Genomic DNA, 19,778 nt, shown 5'->3' with positions numbered 1-19,778 from the left:
ATATACATGTGATTGTCTTTAAAAATTAAATTTAGGAATGATCACATGTGTACCTGAAGAATTCTTTTATTTCTCCTATTTGTGATTCTCAGAGCAACTCCAGATTAGGTGTTCACATTATTGAATTTCTCATGCACATAAATCTTAGTATATTTCTTCAGCTCTGACTTGTTTATAGCTACAGGTTTCTTTATGTGTAGACATGTATAATTTCAAAGAGAAATGCATTTTGTCTTCATTTGTTTTTACTCCTATACCTAAATAAATAGTTGAATAGTTTCAAAGTGAAATACAAGAAAAGATTCCAGTTTTTATGTGCCATGTCATAGTAGAGCTACTTTTGGGGCATCTGGGTGGCTCAGTCAGTTGAGCTTCCGACCTCAGCTGAGGTCATGATCTCCTCGTTCATGAGTTCAAACCCCGCATTGGGCTCTCTGCTGACAGCTCAGAACCTGGAGCCTGCTTCAGATTCTGTGTCTCCCTCTCTCTCTGCCTCTCTCCTGCTCGTGCTCTGTCTCTCTCTCGAAAATAAATAACAAATGTTTAAAACAGAAAAAGAAAAAGAGCCACTTAACCTTATTTTAGGTTTCCTGAGATTTTCTTCCATTTGTTTAAATATTATGTGATAATGGTATTTCTTTAATTTTAGATTTGCTTTTACTCTTATAGCTAAAGAAAGAGATGTTATATTGTCTTTAAATGTATAGAAGAGAGAATAAGAGAAATAGAGTGAAATGCTAAGCTAGCAATCAAGATTTTGTCACTAATTTAGTACCTCTTACCCTGGTAATCTGTATGACTGACATAATAATTTAAATCTACGTTTCGTAGTCCCCTACCCCTTTAAAAACTACTTTTGGGTATTCTACCTCCTTTTTTGATGAAATATTAGAAATTCTGCTTTTTTTTATACTGTGAAATTTAAAACCTCTTTTGTGATTAGTTGATACAAGCACTTGGATAACAGTGTAGGTAACTTGTTTTTTGTGTCACTTGTCTGATTTTTATAGGAAATATAATGGTCACATTGAAAGTAAGCCATTAACCATTCCAAAGGATATTGACCTCCATCTAGAAACAAAGTCAGTTACAGAAGTGGATACTTTAGGTAAGGGGAATCTTGGTAAAGTGTTTTGTAAATCTCATTTTATACTATGCTAGTGAAAGTGCTTCCATTTTATCGTGGCTAGATTTTTTTGGTTAGTTTTTAATCATTAAGTCCATTTTACAGAATACGAAATCTTTTTCAGAACTTAGAAGCTCAAAATGACTTCATTTAAATTCCTTTGTCTATTCACCTAACTTGTACTAAGAATTATTTTTCCCATTTTTCAGAAGAGGCTGACTTACATGTTTGTTATACAGTTTCTGTTTTATGTCGAGATCACAGTCAGTTTTCATTATTTTGAATTCTAGACTTCTTACCATATGTGCCATTCTGCTCCTTTTATGATATGGCTTACAGAAATGCATTTGTGTGTTTGTATTTAATTACCTGTACTAGAATGATTCAGCTCTATGCTCATGTTTAGTAGAAAGGAAAGTGGTTTTAGAATAACAAAGTGGGGAGCACCTGGGTGGCTCAGTTGGTTAAGCATCCGACTTTGGCTTAGGTCATGAATGATCTCATCGGTTGTGGATTTGAGCCCTGCGTCAGGCTCTGTGCTGACAGCTCAGAGCTTGGAACCTGCTTCAGATTCTGTGCCTCCCTTTCTCTCTGTGCCCCTCCCCTGGTTGTGCTCTGTTTCTCAAAAATAAGTAATGTTACAACATTGGACTAGGACTGGATTAGGAATCAAAAAACTTGAATTCAATATTTGCTTTTACCCACTGTGTATCTCTAATAAGTCATTTGGTTTTTTTTCCCCTGTATATCAGTGTTTATAATTGCATAATAACTATGATGATTTTAAATTTAAAATGAAATTTATGTGAAATTATTTGAATCGTATAAGAGAATGATATCTAAGGTGAAACTGTATTAAACACTGATTTTCAAATGGGGCTGTACATCAGAATCATTTGAACAGCTCTTAAAAATAAAGATTCTTGGGGCGCCTGGGTGGCTCAGTCGGTTGAGCGTCCGACTTCGGCTCAGGTCATGATCTCACGGTCTGTGGGTTTGAGCCCCGCATCGGGCTCTGTGCTGACAGCTCAGAGCCTGGAGCCTGCTTCAGACTCTGTGTCTCCCTCTTTCTCTGACCCTCCCCCGTTCGTGCTCTGTCTCTCTCTGTCTCAAAAATAAATAAACATTAAAAAAATAAATTAAAAAATAAAATAAAGATTCTTCATATCTACCTCCGGAGATCCAGTAAATCTAGAGTGAGTTCTGGGAATTGAATTTGTATTTGTTAAAATGCTCTTAGTGACTCTTATTTTTGACCAGTTTTGAGAACTAATGGTTTACATGATAAGTGAGGGATAAAAACATATTAAAAGGAATAATTTTGGTAATGTATAAATCATAACCACCCCAGAAAAGCCTTAAGAGATTCATGTAGCATCTCATATAGAATTATTTATTGATACAGAATGACTTCAAGATATTTGAAAGTTGATTCTATATTTACAAATATTTTACATACATACGTGTGTGTGTGTATATGTGTGTGTGTGTGTGTGTGTGTGTGTGTGTGTGTGTGTGTGTGTGTGTATCTGGGAAGAGTGTCCTAGAACCCAAAAAATGTCCATGAGGAACGGTATAAATCAATTGTCATACTGGTTTTCGACTGGTTATGTCATCCACTTTTTTTCTTTTTAATTATTTTTCATGCAAAATTTAAAACCTTTAAAAGCACTTTGACTTTTTGATTGGTTGTCACATTTCTTTTACTAATTTTATATGTGTGCTTGTATAAAATGTTCACAAGTGTGTAAATACAAGAATATATATATATATTTATTTATACATTCTCCCTGATTTCTAGTACATATTTTTGTAATTTTTACTAATAACTAATATTAAATGAGTAATTATCAACTTACTAACTTTAATAATAGCTTCAACTGAGTACTTGTCAGGCATTGTTGTAAGTGCTTTCCTTGTATTAACATTCTTGTAATTCTATAGGGTATGTAACGATTATCGACCTTTTTTGGGGGGGAGGGGCAAGGACTCGAACTCAATTAAATAATTGGGCCAGGGTTACACACCAAATGTGGTAGAGACAGTCAATGAGAACTAGGCTATTTTAACGAACTTACAAAGATTTAAATTATGTCTTTAGAACATAGCTTATTCAATATTTTGTTTGATTTGTACAGTTTTGAAACTAACTGCAAATGATATTAGTTTAACAAGTGGTCACATAATTTCAAGAGCAAAATAATGGAGAGAGATTTTACTTATGTTTATATTTACGTAATCATTTGTGAATGCATGCTGTGTATGTGTGTTTAGGTAAAAGTAGAGAATTTTCTGCCTGTATTTAAGGTATATTCATAAGCTTAACACAAACCACTAGGCTTGATGAACTATAAATTTTCTTTTGATTCTAATAGCCTATTAAAAGACACATATGTATATTATTGAATACAAAACAAATATAATACTTGGGTTAAATATGTAGCCAAGCATGTGTATAATTTGTACTTTTTTTTGAATGTATATATGATTGGTATCCCAATAAGTATCCTGAATGTCTGTCTCAATTTGTATTAGCTCTATTACAAGAACCTCTTAAAGCGTATAAGAGTATTTGAAAAGTCACTTGGCTGTTTGCTGTAAGAGTTCTCTGGAGGAAGCTTCTGTGAATGTGAGCGGGCATGAAGATATGGAACACTTACTTCACCTGTTATTAATAAAAATTGAAAGCCTTTAAATAAATGGATATTTGTCTATCTGTTCTACCCATTTCCCTGTCCTCCTTCTGGAAGGTTATTCAAAAGGATGATTGTAGTGGGGAAGAGAGGTGGCTAGAAGGTAAGAATCCCTCAACTGCTTGAGGGTAAATCAGACTGTTGTTCCTAGGCTATTACATCTTTCACACACAAAAAAGCTAACACACCCATAATAACTTGAAGCAAATAAAAAATTGACCCAGTCGTAGAAGGATTTGGAATTTTTGCTATCTCACAGAGATGTAAGTCTGGTTGGTTTGTTTTGATATTGTAAATAAGTCTTACTTTGAGTCTGGTATTTTATTTTCAGAATACTTTTTCTGTGAGTGCGTGATTTTAAAATATCCTCAGATATTACAGTTTATAACTAAAATTTTTCTAAAGCAGCGTAGATCATTTTATTATGTGCCAGTGGGAACATAGGAATTGATGTTTTTGTATATGATTTATTTGCACATTTTCAGGAGGTCTTCTACAAAATGATGTTGATATTTTGGACTCTACTCTGGCAGAAGTAAACAAGAATATCTGAGATGAAAAAGATAAAATCATTTATTATCAGAGAATGCTAATTTTCATGTAAACCCTTTGTTGAAGGGGTATGGTGTTATGGAAAATTGACAGGCATTTCATCAGCTTTTCTTGCAGGAGCACAAGAGGGAATAAAAAGTATATTATTTCAATCTGTAGTAACTCACAAAATTATTAATCCTCCTTTAGTACAGTTAATAACTGTAACAAAGTTTACCTCTTCCTTCATAGAAATGAAAAATGTACGTAAGTCTGTAGGACTGTATACCAAGGTAAATCCTGAAGTTAAAGTATCATCCTTGAGATTCTTTAAAAAAAAAAAAAGCTTTTTAATTTCTGTAAAAAACAGCTACTCAGCTAAGAAAATACCAGCTCATTTTGCAATCATGTTTTTAACAGTTTAAATCATTTTTGATAATAATTTTAGGTTTTAAAAATTATTTAATTTATGAGGTATTAAAATTTAATTTTGGATGTCAGCATTCTTGATCTGTTTTCTGCATTTTTAGATTCTCCTATTTGCAAACCTTAACATTGCGTCTCAACAGATTGAGTAAAGTTTAGCATGATTAAAGTTATTATAGATAAATCCTCCTGAGCTACTTATGAAAGTTTAAGTAAACTTTTTTTTTAACTTTTATTTTTCAGCATTGCATTACTTTCCAGAATACCAGTGGCTGGTGGACTTCACAGTGGCTGCTACACTTGTGTATCTAGTAACTGAAGTCTACTACAACTTTATGAAGCCCACACAGGAAATGAATATCAGCTTAGTCTGGTGCCTGCTTGTTTTATCTTTTGCAATGTATCCTTCAAAACATCACTAATATTAACTTATATATCTGTTCGTCTTGTGCAGCTAACACAATTAGACCTCATCTCTAATTTGAAAAAACTTTTAGATTATTAGAGAATTTTTCTTTGTCGAAATCCTCTATATTTAATAGAAAAAATTTTCCAAAGTAGAGGTAGTTTAAAAAGTGAAATATAAGAAAAGATGCCAGTACCTTTCCTTTGCTTTCTCATGTGAATCTTATTGCACAGAGGAGCCATTTTACCCTGTTTTAGATATTCTGATATTTTCTCCCATATGTTTAAATATTATGGGATAATGGTGTTTTTCTAATTTTAGATTACTGTATCATTCTCCCCCTTCCTTCTCCCAAAACAGTAAGGAAATAACTGTTCTATCAAATCAGTAGTCAGTTTTAGTGATGCCCCTGAAAATATTATTTATAGGGGTGCCTGGGTGGCTCAGTTGGTTAAGCCTCTCTTAATTTCAGCTCAGGTCATGATCTCACAGTTAGTTTATGGGTTTGAGCCCCACATCGGGCCCCGCGCTGATGGCACAGAGCCTACTTGGGATTCTTTGTCTCCCTGCCCTCACGTGCATGTGTTCTCTCTCTTTCAAAAACAAATAAGTTTGTTTTTTTTTAAATACTATTACAGCAAAGCATTATAGTGTCTTATTACCTTCCTTGGACAATTTTTTTATTCTCATTACATAGAAGCTAAGTTTTTTTTACAAAATTTTAAAATTTGGTAGTTCAAGTAAGTCATTTCTATTTTGTTTTCCCATGTAAGTATCTTCCTGAGCTCTCAATTCTGTAAACTGACTGCATAGCTGTTAACCTGGGATTTTCTTCATTGACTTTCCAAGAATTCCCTGTGCCTGTTTTTGGATCACATCATCTGCCCTTCCTTGGCTTACTGTTTTGCCAGTATAATGTCCTTGATTATAATGTCCTTTTGCCTCCTATAATGTCCTTGAAAGGGGTGCTACATTTTTTTATTGATATAATCTTGCATGCCTGAAATTATTTTTTCCTCATACTCAGTTGATGGTTTGACTCTGTACAAATTCTAATTGTTGGGAAACTGGATGTCTTCTTGCTCTTGGAATATGCCTTCCTTTCCCATTGCATACACCCTCCAGATGCTTTTTCTCTTTTGGTATTATGAAGTTTTCATCGCTGATTGGGTTAAGTTCTTGGTTTAGCTTTTATATCTGGGAAGTCATCCTTTATTATTGGGCAATTTTTTCCCCTTTTATTAAAATTAAATATTTTCTCCTCCATTTCTACCTCTCCAGAGATAATTTCTTCCAGCTCCTTTCTGTTTGAGGTTTCCTTCCATATTTCCATGTGCATGCAAAGCTACTGCTTGTTTTTAGTTTTAGGCTATAACTGTTACTATTACCATTTCATTCTGGAAATGAGGACTTGGCACATTTGTCATCTATTACTGAACATTTCCCATTCACCTCATCTTCTAGAGATAGTAATGTCATTTTTTAGAGGAATATTTAATGTTTATGTTGTAATTATATAAATACTATTGACAGATAAATATTTGCCTTAATTTTTCATTTGTATTGTTTTTTTTTTTTAATACATGATCTTAATTCAACCTAAAACTCCTCTGGTTGTATAAATCTCTCAATATATCAGATATATGAGGTAGTATGTTAGTTTCATCTTTGAGAAGGTTCTTGTGGAGTCCTTGGACCCAGTTTCAATTGGTTAATCTTTCCACTTGATGCACAGCTATCCCATTGGGATCACCAGTTTTCACTATCTTAGGGACTGTCTTTATTTCTCTTGACTTGGAGCTATTTTTCCTATATTCCATGTCTCTTCCTTGGTTTACTTTCTCATTTGGGTGGAGCATATGCTCTAGTATTAAGAAAGGTTGCATGAGAAGTGCATTTTTTGTGATCTTGCATTCCTGAAAATATTTTTATTCTGGCTGAAAATTACGTGATCTGTTGATTGAGAACAGAATTCCGGGTTTAAAGTTATTCTTTTGGTAATTTTGAAGGCATCGTTTTATTGTCTTCCTTTTCATTCTTTTAATGAATTCTAGTTGCCATTCCAGTTTCTGATTTTTTATATATTCTCTTTTTTTCTCTGGAATTTTTACCATCTTTTCTTTGGCTACGTAAGGTGTTGAAATTTTATGGTGATGTACCCTTTTGTGGATCTGTTTTCATCCATTTTGCTGAGACTTTACTCTCTGGAAATGCATGTTCTTAACTTCTAGAATATTTTTTTGAATTATTTTATTTGTGATTTTCTTTTCTCCATTTTCATTGTTTCTGGAATGTTTATTGTTCAGATACTGGATCTCTTAGAGTGGCTAAGATTCTCTTTTTTCTCTCCTATGTGTTCATATTTTGATAGTTTTTAATTTTGTGGGAGGTTTTTCTCAATATTCCCAAACCTTTGAGTCTCTGTTTCTAATTTCTGCTGCAATTTTTAAATTTTTTTTTAATGTTTATTCATTTTTGAAGGAGAGACAGAGCATGAGCATGGGAGGGGCAGAGAGAGGGGGAGACACAGAATCTGAAGCAGGCTCCAGGCTCCAAGCTGTCAGCACAGAGCCCGATGCAGGGCTTGAACTCAAAAACCGTGAGATCGTGACCTGAGCCGAAGTAGGATGCTTTTTACTGACTGAGCCACCCAGGCGCCCCACTGCTGTAATTTTTAATTACTTTCAAGAGCTCTTCTTCTTTTGTTTTCCCGTCCCACCATAAGGAAATCTGCTTGCTTTAGATTAGGTTATCTTCTTGTGTCTATTTGAGATGTTGATTTTGTTCAGAGTTGTCTTTCTGCCAAGTATGATTTTTATTGTAGGTTGCTTTTGTTTGCTTGGTTTGGTTGCAGTCTTTCATGTTAAGGACTTTTCTTAGCTCTGGTGATTGTTTTTGCCTGTGTGAAGTCTAAGCCACTAAAAAGCTGAATGAAAGTTTTAAGCAGATGGTGAGGCAAGTTGTTGAAACATGTAGATGGGCCAGGGATCATCTTTTTTACCTTCTCCAAAGCATAAATCTCCAGACCTCTTTGAGGTGGGGGCAGTTATAAAGTGCTGCTTTTTAGTAGTGCTTCTTTTTACTAGTCCTTCTTTTTAATATCTCCTGCCACCCCTAATAAGCACATTTGCACTTTAGCCCATTGTAGAGAATTACATGGCATCTGACCACTTCTTATCCTACCTGGGAGCTCTGCAGTAACATCAGGTTTTATCTTAGCTTTCCATTTGAGTTTCCTCATGCTGTTTAGTCAGTTACCATTTACCTGCCTGCTTTCTGGCTTCTGGAGTTTTACTGCTTTTATTCTTCTCATTCATTGTATTTATGTACCCTAAAACAAGTTTTCTTTATACTGTCATTTTGGTGGAGGTGAAGTGCTCAATCTGTTATTTTTATCCACAAGTTTTATATTGACTGTTTAATAAGATTCTGTTTTTTGTCTTCTTTTTCAGGGACTCTTGGTAATGACATATTCCTCCTTTGAATGGTTCTTTAATATATCTCCCTTTTTCCACTTATTCTATAGTATTTTCTTAATTTTTCTCTTAATTTTCTCTTTTAACCCTTTTGTTGAATTTTTTATATCAACTTTTTAAAAACATTTATTTATTTTTGGGAGAGATGGGGAGAGAGGGATACAGAGAATCCCAAGCAGGCTCCACGCTGTCAGTGCATAGCCCAACTCATGGCTCCATCCCATGAACCCTAAGATGATGACCTGAGCTGAAACCAAGAGTCAGCCACTTAACTGACTGAGCCACCTGGGCACTCCCTTGTTATTTTGTTGTTGTTGTTGTTGTTGTTGTTGTTGTTGTTGTTTAATTTTAAAAACTTGGAATGTTCTCATAGCATTCTTGTGTCATGGATACATAATATCTTTATATTTCTAAGGATATTACTATCTTTTAATTTTTAATTTGCACCTTGTATTGTTTATTTTCTGAGTATCCCTCCCCTTTTGCTTTAATCATTGTCATGTTCGAGATTGTTCTTAAATGTCTCATGTCCTTTGATTTTCTGTTTATATTTAATAAGGAAGAATTTAAAAATTAGAAGTTTTGTGCAAGTGGTTGCAACTTGTTGATTGGTGGCCTTTTTTGTGCATGATTAAGTGGGGACTTTATATTATCCTGGGGGAGACCTCTTAATATCAGTGTCTGCAGATTGTTTGGGTCTGTCATTTTCTCCAACAAGAGTTGTCCATTTTCTCATCTTTGGGGTATAAGTGTAACAGCCAGTGTTACAGATACTGATTGGGGAAGAAAACTCAGAGACTCAGCATTCAGTGTATAGGCATTAATTTAAATGCATGTCTGTGTCCCCCTTGTGCCCCTTGTTTTCAGGTCTTCATTGCCACCCTAAGTTTTGCATAAATATTCCCAAGCCCAGTCTTTTCTGGTTTAACATTTTCTCATAGTATTTCTTCTAAGGTTCTGCCAGAGTTAAGGGATGACCATCACCTAATCTGTATGATTAGGCAAGAGAAGTTGTAAGAAGTCTAATTATTGCTAACACAGACATACAGCCTATCCTGTTTTCATTAATTCTGTAACCCTGCCTTTAAAGGTGCCCACTTACCTCTAATTCCTGACTTTTCCAGAAGCTTTTTATGAATGAGTTGGCTTTCTTTTCACTGGATTTTTTTCCCTCTGTAGACCCAGTGTAACAGAGAAAGCTGAAACCTAAATCAGTTTTTGCTTGTCCCGTCTACTTAGATGGTCTTCCAACTTTTGTTGATATTTCTTTTCTAGAAACTGTTATCTCTTCCTATTTTTTGTTTCTTATGGCTTTTAGTTTCTTTCCTATATGGTTTAGTCAAATTTTGGAAGTAAGAATAAGTGCATGTCCTACATCTTCTGTATTCAGCTAGAGACTGCTGAACTATCTTTTAATACTATAAGTGGATACTATTTTAAATATATGGTATGACTTGGCATTCAACACCAGTATCTTCTTTGTTGACTCTTCTGGATTGAATTAGGTATAACGTAGACCAGAAGAGCCAGAACAAAATCTTAAGAGTTGACATCTTTACCAGGTATATATTCTGTTGGATAGAAATACTGATCATGTGTGTCAGTTGAGAAACATCCCCAGATGTCTAGTGCTATACTCATTTCAACAGGAGATTAAGTTGAAGCATTTAGAATATTACTATTTAATTCTATAGTATTAAATATGTGAAAGTATTATGCAGTCAGAAAAAAGACCCATCTCTAGACATCAGGTTATATAAACACCAAAAATATCTTAACTTGGAAATTAGCACTAGCTCCCATGTTACTTTTTTCATACTTGAGTTCTCATGTTCTCTGAAACATCGCTTCTTTTGGAGTATGCTTGTCTTCATTTTCTTCATGGTTGATAGCATGATGTCAAATAACGTTTGTGATATTTATGTTGAAATGCATAAATAGTGCATTGATAACCAGTTTGATTTAATGTGATACAACCCTTAGTACCTATTTACCAGAGAAATTAGAAAAATGTACCTCTTAAGAGCTACTCAGACTATTGTTTATGTGAATAAATTTCATCTTTCATTTCACTCAGTAATGCCTAATAATGTGAGAGCAAAGGTCCCACATAGTCTTCAGCACTGAACTGGCTCTGCTTAGTTTTGATTAGTGCACTCGTGAAATGCACCAAACAATAGCATCTCTGCGGGAATCTAGTAGCTGGCTGTCTCCACCATCCTAGAGAATACAGGAAGTGCTGAAGGGCTTTAGAATCCAAGCTATTTTCTGCCAACTTTGACCCTTCACAAAAGGGATAGGGAAGAAGGAAAGTAGAATTGTGTATATGTTGAGGTATGTGATTTTCCTTCAAACTTGCATCGTGTGAGAAAATGATCAACTGCCTTCAGTAGTATGCAGGAAACCAGAATTTGAATGTCATATCCAGATTAGCACTAGGGAGGAGTCTGTTTATAGCCTATCTTTTATCTTAGTTATAACATATCTGGTATGCCTTTCACATCGTATGAACAGAGTATAACTGCTGTGACCTCTGTTTGGCTTCTCTTTATTTTCTTATTGTATGCGCCTACTTATTAGTCAAACACATGTCTCCATTGATTACATAGGACAATAGCTCCACTTAATTCCAGAGTCACACACACATCAGTTAATTCAGAAATTCTCTGCAGTTGTTACTGATAAAATGTCCTTTGTTAAAGTGGTCCCAAATTTAGACACGAATAATAACTTAAATAATTGGTTCATTTAAAAGCAAGGAAGAAAACTTTTATTTCTGCGGTCATTTTGTTTTTGTCTCCCCATGAGTTTTGTTTTACATACTTGTAGGGCAACAATTAGAACTTCTTCAGAATCTTGGAAGTTCTAAAAGCATAGGAATGAGTTTTTTAAACTTGTGACACTAAAATCTTGAACCTGCTACCTAAAACTAGGCTGTCTTTTATCATCAGCTCTACTTGCTATGTTTCAGCAGAGTTGTACATGCATCTCAGCTGTCACACCTTCCAGTCTCACTCCTAAACCCAAACTAACTCTCAGCTTTTCTCCCTTGCCCATTTGTAATTGTAACCACCTTATTTGGTCAAGTGTGTGTGTTCCAATTCCATTTATGCTGAGTTACATGGTATGGGGAAGGTAAAAGGTAAAGAAAGCCTTACAGTGAGGATGGAACAGTTGTGTTAATTGTCTTTCCTGCATGATGGTCCATGAAGGCTTAGAGTCACTGGAGAAATGTCTACTGATTTTATAATATGAAGTGTATCATTTTTATTTATGAGTAAAGGAAGACAGAAAGTTAAAAATGATGCTTTCAAAAAATCCAGTAGTCCTTGGGTGGAAGTAAAACTTTTAAAAATTAAAACTCTACTATCTATGGATTTTTTTTTTCAAAGAATCTTTCCTTATGAATAAGCTGTATCACGGAGTAATATCGAGTCAATTACGTGAATTTGAGTGAGAAGAAAGCTATTCTACAAAGAATGATAAAGCTTCTCAGTAGTCCTATTATATTTGGTTAAAGGACTGGATCATTAGTCACATTTCCACACTGCTTGTATTTTACAATGTGGATGGTTTAAGGTACAAAACCCTATTATGTATGTTTTTAAGGCTATGTTTTAAATTTTTAATTTGCCTTGGTTGCCAGCCATGCAAATTTTACACAACGACAAAAGTTGGGAATGGTTTAAATTGAAATAAATTCTAAGGTTTTCTGTGTTAAATATTTCAGGTTTTTTTGTGTAGATTTGTAAATTAAATGTTTGTAAATTGAATGCTGCACTTGTTTGCTCTAGGAAATAGACAGCTATAGCAAATTATCACAACTTGTCACCTTTTCTAAATTCCTTAAGGATTCTAAATTGCTGTATTCTTACTTTACAAAATGTTCTGTTTTATATTAACAAGAGAAATGAAGCACTAAACCCTAAAGTGAACTGCATAAGCTATCACGTCTCCTAGTGAGAAAGGGACAGAGTAAAAGCTTTTGAACCTAAGCCAAAGTACTTGTTTGAAAATTTGTACATAGCATGGTGTGTCAAAGATTGTTTTATAAACTTTTAAAGGTCTTCTGTGATACCAATGTTGCCAAATTTTTTACCTTTCAGGTTGGAAACCTAGGGCTATATAGAGAACTTACTTTGAGAGATAAAATCAGTGTTTCTGATTTATTAATTCATAATTGAGATTTTTTTTCCCCTTTTAGCTAGGAAGTGAGAATTTTTCTCCTACACCTAAAAATTTAAGGTGTAGTCTTCATTGTTCTGCTATATTTTTTTGCTTGCTTTTGTTTTGAAATAAAACCTGTGTTTTATGCTTTCAGAAATCCATGACCATTATTTCCTTCCACAGTTGGGCTAGGTTGAGGCTGTGTCTGTAAGCTTTTGTGGGACAGATTTTAAACATGCAAAAGTTTTTGCTTAAATCTGAGAGAAATTTAGGTTCTGTTTCTTTTCTCTTTAAAATAAAGTAATTGAACCTTCCTCTCCTAGAAAATAGGAAAAACTTCTTTAAATTATCCAAGTTGGTTGTTTTGTTTTTTAAGTTGGAAGACAGGATCAATTCTTTTTAAAAGGATTTTACTGGATAGGTCATTAAGGATTAATGTACTTGTTAGTTTTCATTGTACACACTGTGGCAGAATCTTGGTATAGTTTTTAGGTTTCTTTGTAGTGAGAATGCAAAGTGTAATGTGTTTTGAGTATTTTGGTTGCTTTTTATATAAAAATAGGTGTTAAGAGGTTTAGCCATTTGAATAGAAAACAACTTTATTGTTAGTGGTCACCAAAACAAGACCATAATCTTTCACAGAGTAGAGAGCTTTCACTTTAGATGAAAATGACTGACTTGAGTGGAAACATGATTTTAAAAAGATAACCATAAGTTTTGGGAAAAATTTTTTGAGAATCCTCTGTTATTAGGAGAGTATCCCTTATATTTGTTTATTGGCAACAAAATACTTATTCTCAGAATATGATCTCCTATTTCCTTCTCAAAAAAAAACATTGATAAATATCTTTGAATAATTTCAAGATGTTAGGATGTAGAAGACATTTTCTTAATAGGAGAATTGGGTCTTTAAAACAATGCAAGTACAAACTAAACTGAAACAGTGTCCCCATAAGTATATGTTCTTTAAGTTGTTATCCGAGATCTGAGAGAAATTTGCCATTTTAGATCTAAAAATTAAGCTTTCTCATTATTTAAAAGCTCTTTTCTCTGGCTCAAAGATAAATATATTTAAAATGTTTCCTACTGATTGAATCTTTCCACTTGTCCTTGGTTTTTCTTTCCTGTTGTAACTTTTATATTTGCATCTATAATGGCCTAATTCCGGTTGCAAAAAATGTTGATATTGAATTAGAACTTTAAAAATGTCAGCCATGTGGCAGAAAAAAATTTACCCCACCCCTAATGTTTTTCTTTAGCTCAAAGGTTGAAATTGTATGATCTAAAATAAATTAGCCCTTAAAGTATGTGATCCATTCAGCTAAGAACTGAGGGTTAAAAGGGAAAAGAAAAAAAATTATTAAATGAAAAATTTTGAAAATGACCATTTGCATCAGTAGTTTTGCATATACAATTTTGAATATTTACTAATATAATATTCACTATGAAAGGCTAATTAACAGTTATCTATGAAAATAATAAAGGTAGCAGGAAGAACTTATAGAGAAAGCATTTGACCATTATTTTCATTAAATCGTAAATCAGGAACTGTCTTGTCTTTTACATAGTGTTTTTTGTTATGCATGTCTATAAATACAGAAGCTTAATTTTTTTGGTCTAATGTTATTTACATTATCAGGTTGTATTTATTTATGAAAGGACAAAAGTAAGTATATCTTATTTGGAAATTGTGGAAGAAAGAACAGACTTAAAGTCTGTTTTAGAGAAATTTCATTTTTAAATTATTTAAATTTAAGTTATTTTACATATAAGAAATTTTATTTTGAAAGTCATTCAGATACCTGAAAGTATTTCAGGTGTGGTTTATTATTTGTTTTTTTATATGAGTAATTTATGTTTAATAAGCATATTCATGAGATTGGAGCATAAAAGGATTTTTCCATATTTCAAAATAATTTGTTACATAGGTATTAGAGAAATTTGATAAGTAGCTCAATAAGAAACTTTGTTACTATCTCAGCTAGTACAGAAAGTTTCTGTAAGTAATCTCAAAGTTAGCAAAGTTGTCAGTGAGGAAATCTGATTTATATTCTCTTACATCAAATGCTAACAAAAGTCTCTCCTTCTCAGGAAGTTTTTTAGTCTATTATCATATACTACTGTTTGGTCTTATTATATATTAACTGAATAAAATACACATTGCTCTAAAAGTTTGGTAAAACAAGCAGTTGAGTTTTGAGTTGAAACATGGTGAAGATTCTACAGAATATAATCCCAGGATAGATGTCAGTTGGTTCAGCAATAAACTGGCCAGGAATAAACCGTTAGGCACGGGGGTTATTGCTGGAAAATACACAGATTTTTTTATTTTGGAGAAAGACTAGAGCTCTTGGAAAAATGCCTGTTTAGTTCTTTATAAAATAGGTTAAATATTTGTTCTGTTCTGGGTTGTTTATACATCAGGTCTTTGTCAGTGGATGGATGATTAGATTGTTTTGAAATCATAAGGATTTATGATGATACTGTTCCACAGCATTGAAACATTTCTAACAGTTGGTTAGTATTAATTACCATTAACATTTCGGTATATTTTAATAGGATGTGGAAAAAATTTCAGTGCACGTGATTTAAAAGGTAGCAAAACATATACATGTGCTTTACACTGTGAATCATAAGTAGTTTTGGTTCTGTTAAACTCCAGGACACAATGTACTTTTTTCTGGAGTTGAGGGGTATGTTGTAGACTTTATTAAAATCTAGATTGGATTTCTTAAAATGTTAACTTTTATCAAATAATATGTACACATAGGTTATATAGACAAAAGTTCTTAATGCGTTAAAAACCAAGAATCCCCTTCTTGACCCTCCTTGCCACTTCTCATGTTTTTAGCTGATTATTTTGGTTTTTAAAAATCTTTGTATTTCTAAATATAATGCTTACACTATTAATTCAGTTCTGATAGGTGAGGATTTTTTTTCTTAAATTATGCCATCCTCTGTGCTTCTTCCTCTCTTTTATGTTCTTAGTTTAATTATTTTATAATTTTACTGAAAATTGTCAATATTCAGTGATAATTAAACCTATATAAATATTATTCATATGTGAGCATTATAAGGTATTATAGCTTCTGTAATTTTTTCATTTTTAAAAATTTATTTTTTCTTTGTATTTATTATTAATTCCATTACCTTTCCACAAGGTTGCTTATAACTTTTTTAGTTGTGTCCTGTCCCCATGTCCCCCTGACTCCCCTTCCCCACTGGTCCCTGTGGAGATGCTCTTTCTGGAGACCCTCCAATTCTCTAGCTTTTATCTGGAAGGGTTGCCCTTCAGGCCTGCTAGATAATCATCCTTCTGTTGTTATCTAGGAATTCTCTTTGCCTTTTTCCCAAGTTTCATTTCCCATTTCCAGAATTCACTATTTTTCTCTTTTTTGGTTTGTTCATATATTTTGCTGGAGCTTTCTGCCAAAGTGTGCATGCAGAGTAACTAGTTTTAGACTGCTGTCTTATCTGTACTCTCATTAACCTGGATATAGAATTCCAGGTCATCAGTATTTTCCTTCGTAATTCCGAAGACATCACACCCAATGTCAGACTTTGCTGTTAAGGAGTACAGTGTCATGATGTGTAATCTTTTTCATATGAGTTGTTTTTTCTTTATTTTTCTTTTCAGAAGTTTTACAGTTTTCATTTGTCTTGTTTTTGAAGATTTGTGATCTTGTAGTACCATGTTGGAAATCTTTACTTCATTCTTTGTGCTGGGCTTTTGGTGGGCTACTTTAATTTTGAAACTTCGAGTTTGGAAATTTATTTTATGATGCCTTTGATAACTTCTTCCCTTTTGTAATCCCCCCACCCCCTGTTCTTTTTCTGTCTCTTTTGTTAGTCAGATATTGTACCCCCTAGATTGATTCTCTTATTTTGTTACCCTTTACTGCTTGACGGAACTGTTCTTCAACTTTATCTTTTAAACCTATTTTTAAAATGGATTTTGCCTGTCCTATTCGAATTTTTTCTGAGCTTATTTTTGATATCTAACCATGCCTTCATAGCATCCTGCTCTTGTTCCCAAGATGTATTGATCTTTGTTTAGCCTTATGAAATACAGGTATATCTCATGTATAGATATCTTTGTATAAAAACATGTGTGTATCTATTTGTATATATATAATTTTTTTTATTCTGCCGGTATCATCTTTCTTTTCTCCAACAAGTTATTTTCCCCTTTGCCCATTTTTTCTCTTTTATGTAAGATGCTACGCTCTAATGCAAGGATTGATAAACTGACTTGCGTCCGGTTTTTGTATAGCTCTTGAGTGGGTTTCAACATTTTTTAAAGGTTGTTTAAAAAAAAATTAAGAGGGGCGCCTGGATGGCGCAGTCGGTTAAGCGTCCGACTTCAGCCAGGTCACGATCTCGCGGTCCGGGAGTTCGAGCCCCGCGTCAGGCTCTGGGCTGATGGCTCAGAGCCTGGAGCCTGTTTCCGATTCTGTGTCTCCCTCTCTCTCTGCCCCTCCCCCGTTCATGCTCTGTCTCTCTCTGTCCCCCAAAAAATAAATAAACGTTGAAAAAAAATTTTTTTTTAAAAATAAAAAGAAATTAAGAGGCATACAGAAGAATATGATACAGAGACTGTTGATGGCCCACAAAGCCTAAAATATTTGCTGTCTGTTCCTTAACAGAAAAAGTTTTCTGATCCCTGCTCTAATGTCTGGAGATTCCTGGCTTTCCCTTTATGTTCGAGAGTCAGGCACTTTAAGCAAATTGGAAACTATATGTAAGTAGGGCTTGGTTAGCTTCACTGGAGATTATAGCTTGGTAATTCTGAAGCTAGTTTTGTTACAGGTAGATCATAAGGTCATTTTCTATTGGTCTTTTGGACCTTTTGGTTTCTCTAGGAGAGTCTAATCTCCTTGCCTGAGTATATGAGCCTGTTGCACATGTTTTGAAGGTGAGAAAACCTTTGAGTAGGTTTTCATTTATTCTAATTTCAATACAGTTGCCTTAATCTAAATTCTGTACTTCAATTTTAATTTTTTAACTTAATTTAATTTTTTAATGTATTTTGAGAGAGTGGGAGAGAACACCAGTGTGACCAGGGGAGGGGCAGAGAGAGTGGGAGAGAGAGAATCCGAATAGCTACCAGAGACAATCTCTGATAGTACAGAGCCCAGAGTGGGACTCCATCCCGGGAACCATGGGATCATGACCTGAGAGCCAAAATCAAGAGTCGGACGCTTAACTGACTAAACCACCCAGGTGCCCATAAATTTTGTACTTCAGATTCACTTTCTTCAGAGGCTAAATCTTCATTTTCTGCTGGAGTCAGAGTGAAGTTTGTTACTTGGCTGCACAGGGGGTGGAGAGTTGGGCATCCATTTTCTACTTATACAGAGGTCAACTCATACCTGTGTTTTCAGCCTGACACAACACTGTTGTGTTTTATAGAGAATTGTACCTTCTAGATGAGCTTTTCATGGAAAAGCTTAAAAGATTTAAACGTAATTGGGAATTGTATCTGAAGTAAAAATAACTTAATTTTTTATTATATAATCTATTTGTCCTAGTATACATTCCCATACTACTTTTTTGGTATTGGAAGTTTAGTATTTTATTTCATTATATAGAAAACAAGTTATTGCCAAGAACTACAAAGAAATCTGTAATATTCAAAATAGCCCTCTGAGGTGGTAAAGGTATTAGTTGCATTTTACAAGTGAAGACATTGGAGGCACAGAGAAATTATACATGGATGATCACATAATAGCAGTAGAACCAAGATTCATCCAGGCAGTCTAGATCTAGAGAATGCTTTCTTTCCATTTGTGTTACACTGTAGTTCAAGATAGCACATGATATACATAGCAAATGAATTACAGTAGTGAGTGCTTTGAGTTCAGAAGATGATGAGAATGGTCTCGGCTGGAGAATTAATGGTAAGCTTCATAAGGCATATGGAGCTTGAGTTGAGTCTTTGACTAGGTAGAGGGAGGAGAATACGGTAGTTCAGCTAGTGGGTTATGATTTACGACAATATAGCTGTGAAATTTAGGAGATGGTAAATACAGCATTCTGATTTAAGTGGAAGCTTGAACATACGGGTATAGCCAGATCATAATACATTTCAGAATACTCTGGATATTTTACACTGTGGGTTATGGGAACATTTCTAATCTGGGACTCAATGGATACATGGTTTTAAGATTCATCCTAGTATTCAATTTGAATTGAGGATGCAGAAATTATAACATTTTAGGTGCTTGTGGTTAAATGGATTAAAGTAGTAGTGATATAAGAAAGATTATGCCTCATGCCTGGATTAGATTGCCTCTAATTTTTTTTTTTTCTTTCCTTTAGTGTTGACATATTTTGTAATTTAATTATTCTTTGGTAACAGAGTTTTGCAGTGGGTGTAAATCTATGAGAAATTTCATTTTGGTCATTTGATACCAATTGGCTAAAGTGTTGTTTTCTTCTTCATTGTAAAAGGAGTTGGAAATTATCTCCAGATTCTTGTATCCATTTTCAGTAAAAATGAAGCAGTGTTTTTCCAGCCTGGGCTTAGGTCTCTCAGGCAGTGGGAGATATGATAGCTAGTTCTCAAAAGCAGTTCAGTTGTGATTGCAGGGGGTGGGGGTGTATTTTCTTTTTTAATCTTACTCCTCTTTCCTTTTTCTCCCCCAACGTGTAAGCTCTTATTATGCCAAGGAAGAGGTAGACCTGTAGTGTTTGATACTAGTAAAATGAACCACGAGCTTTGTTTGTTTTATTTTTAAGTAATGGAGAAGAGTTAAATGAGTAAGGAACACAGATTCAGAATATCCTAGAGGGAAAAATTTGAGCATCTGTGTTCTAGAATTTCACCATCACTCTTAAGCAGTGTTTTGTGTTTCACTCCTTAAAAGCTGAAAGTTAAGGGGAAGTTTAAAAGACTTGTAAAGTTGTTCCTAACTTGCTTTCTTGGTGCTCAGAGATAGATTCTCTACTTC

At 34.1% G+C, this 19,778-nt stretch overlaps 1 protein-coding gene across 3 annotated transcripts in view; it reads left to right on the top strand.

Moving 5' to 3' along the window:
• TMEM161B (transmembrane protein 161B) overlaps positions 1 to 19,778 on the top strand; it is a 72,226-nt gene that overhangs the window by 34,953 nt on the left and 17,495 nt on the right. For all 3 annotated transcript variants that reach the window (XM_043593266.1, XM_043593265.1, XM_043593267.1), the window contains 2 exons: positions 1,011 to 1,108; positions 5,020 to 5,176. In XM_043593266.1, coding sequence (XP_043449201.1) covers positions 1,011 to 1,108; positions 5,020 to 5,176 — 255 coding nt within the window. The remainder of the gene's footprint in view (positions 1 to 1,010; positions 1,109 to 5,019; positions 5,177 to 19,778) is intronic.

This window comes from Prionailurus bengalensis, chromosome A1 (genome assembly GCF_016509475.1).
Source record: "Prionailurus bengalensis isolate Pbe53 chromosome A1, Fcat_Pben_1.1_paternal_pri, whole genome shotgun sequence".
Taxonomy (NCBI): Eukaryota; Metazoa; Chordata; class Mammalia; order Carnivora; family Felidae; genus Prionailurus; species Prionailurus bengalensis.
Note: the sequence above shows the minus strand (reverse complement) of the source record. Positions and strands in the feature narration are given on the sequence as shown.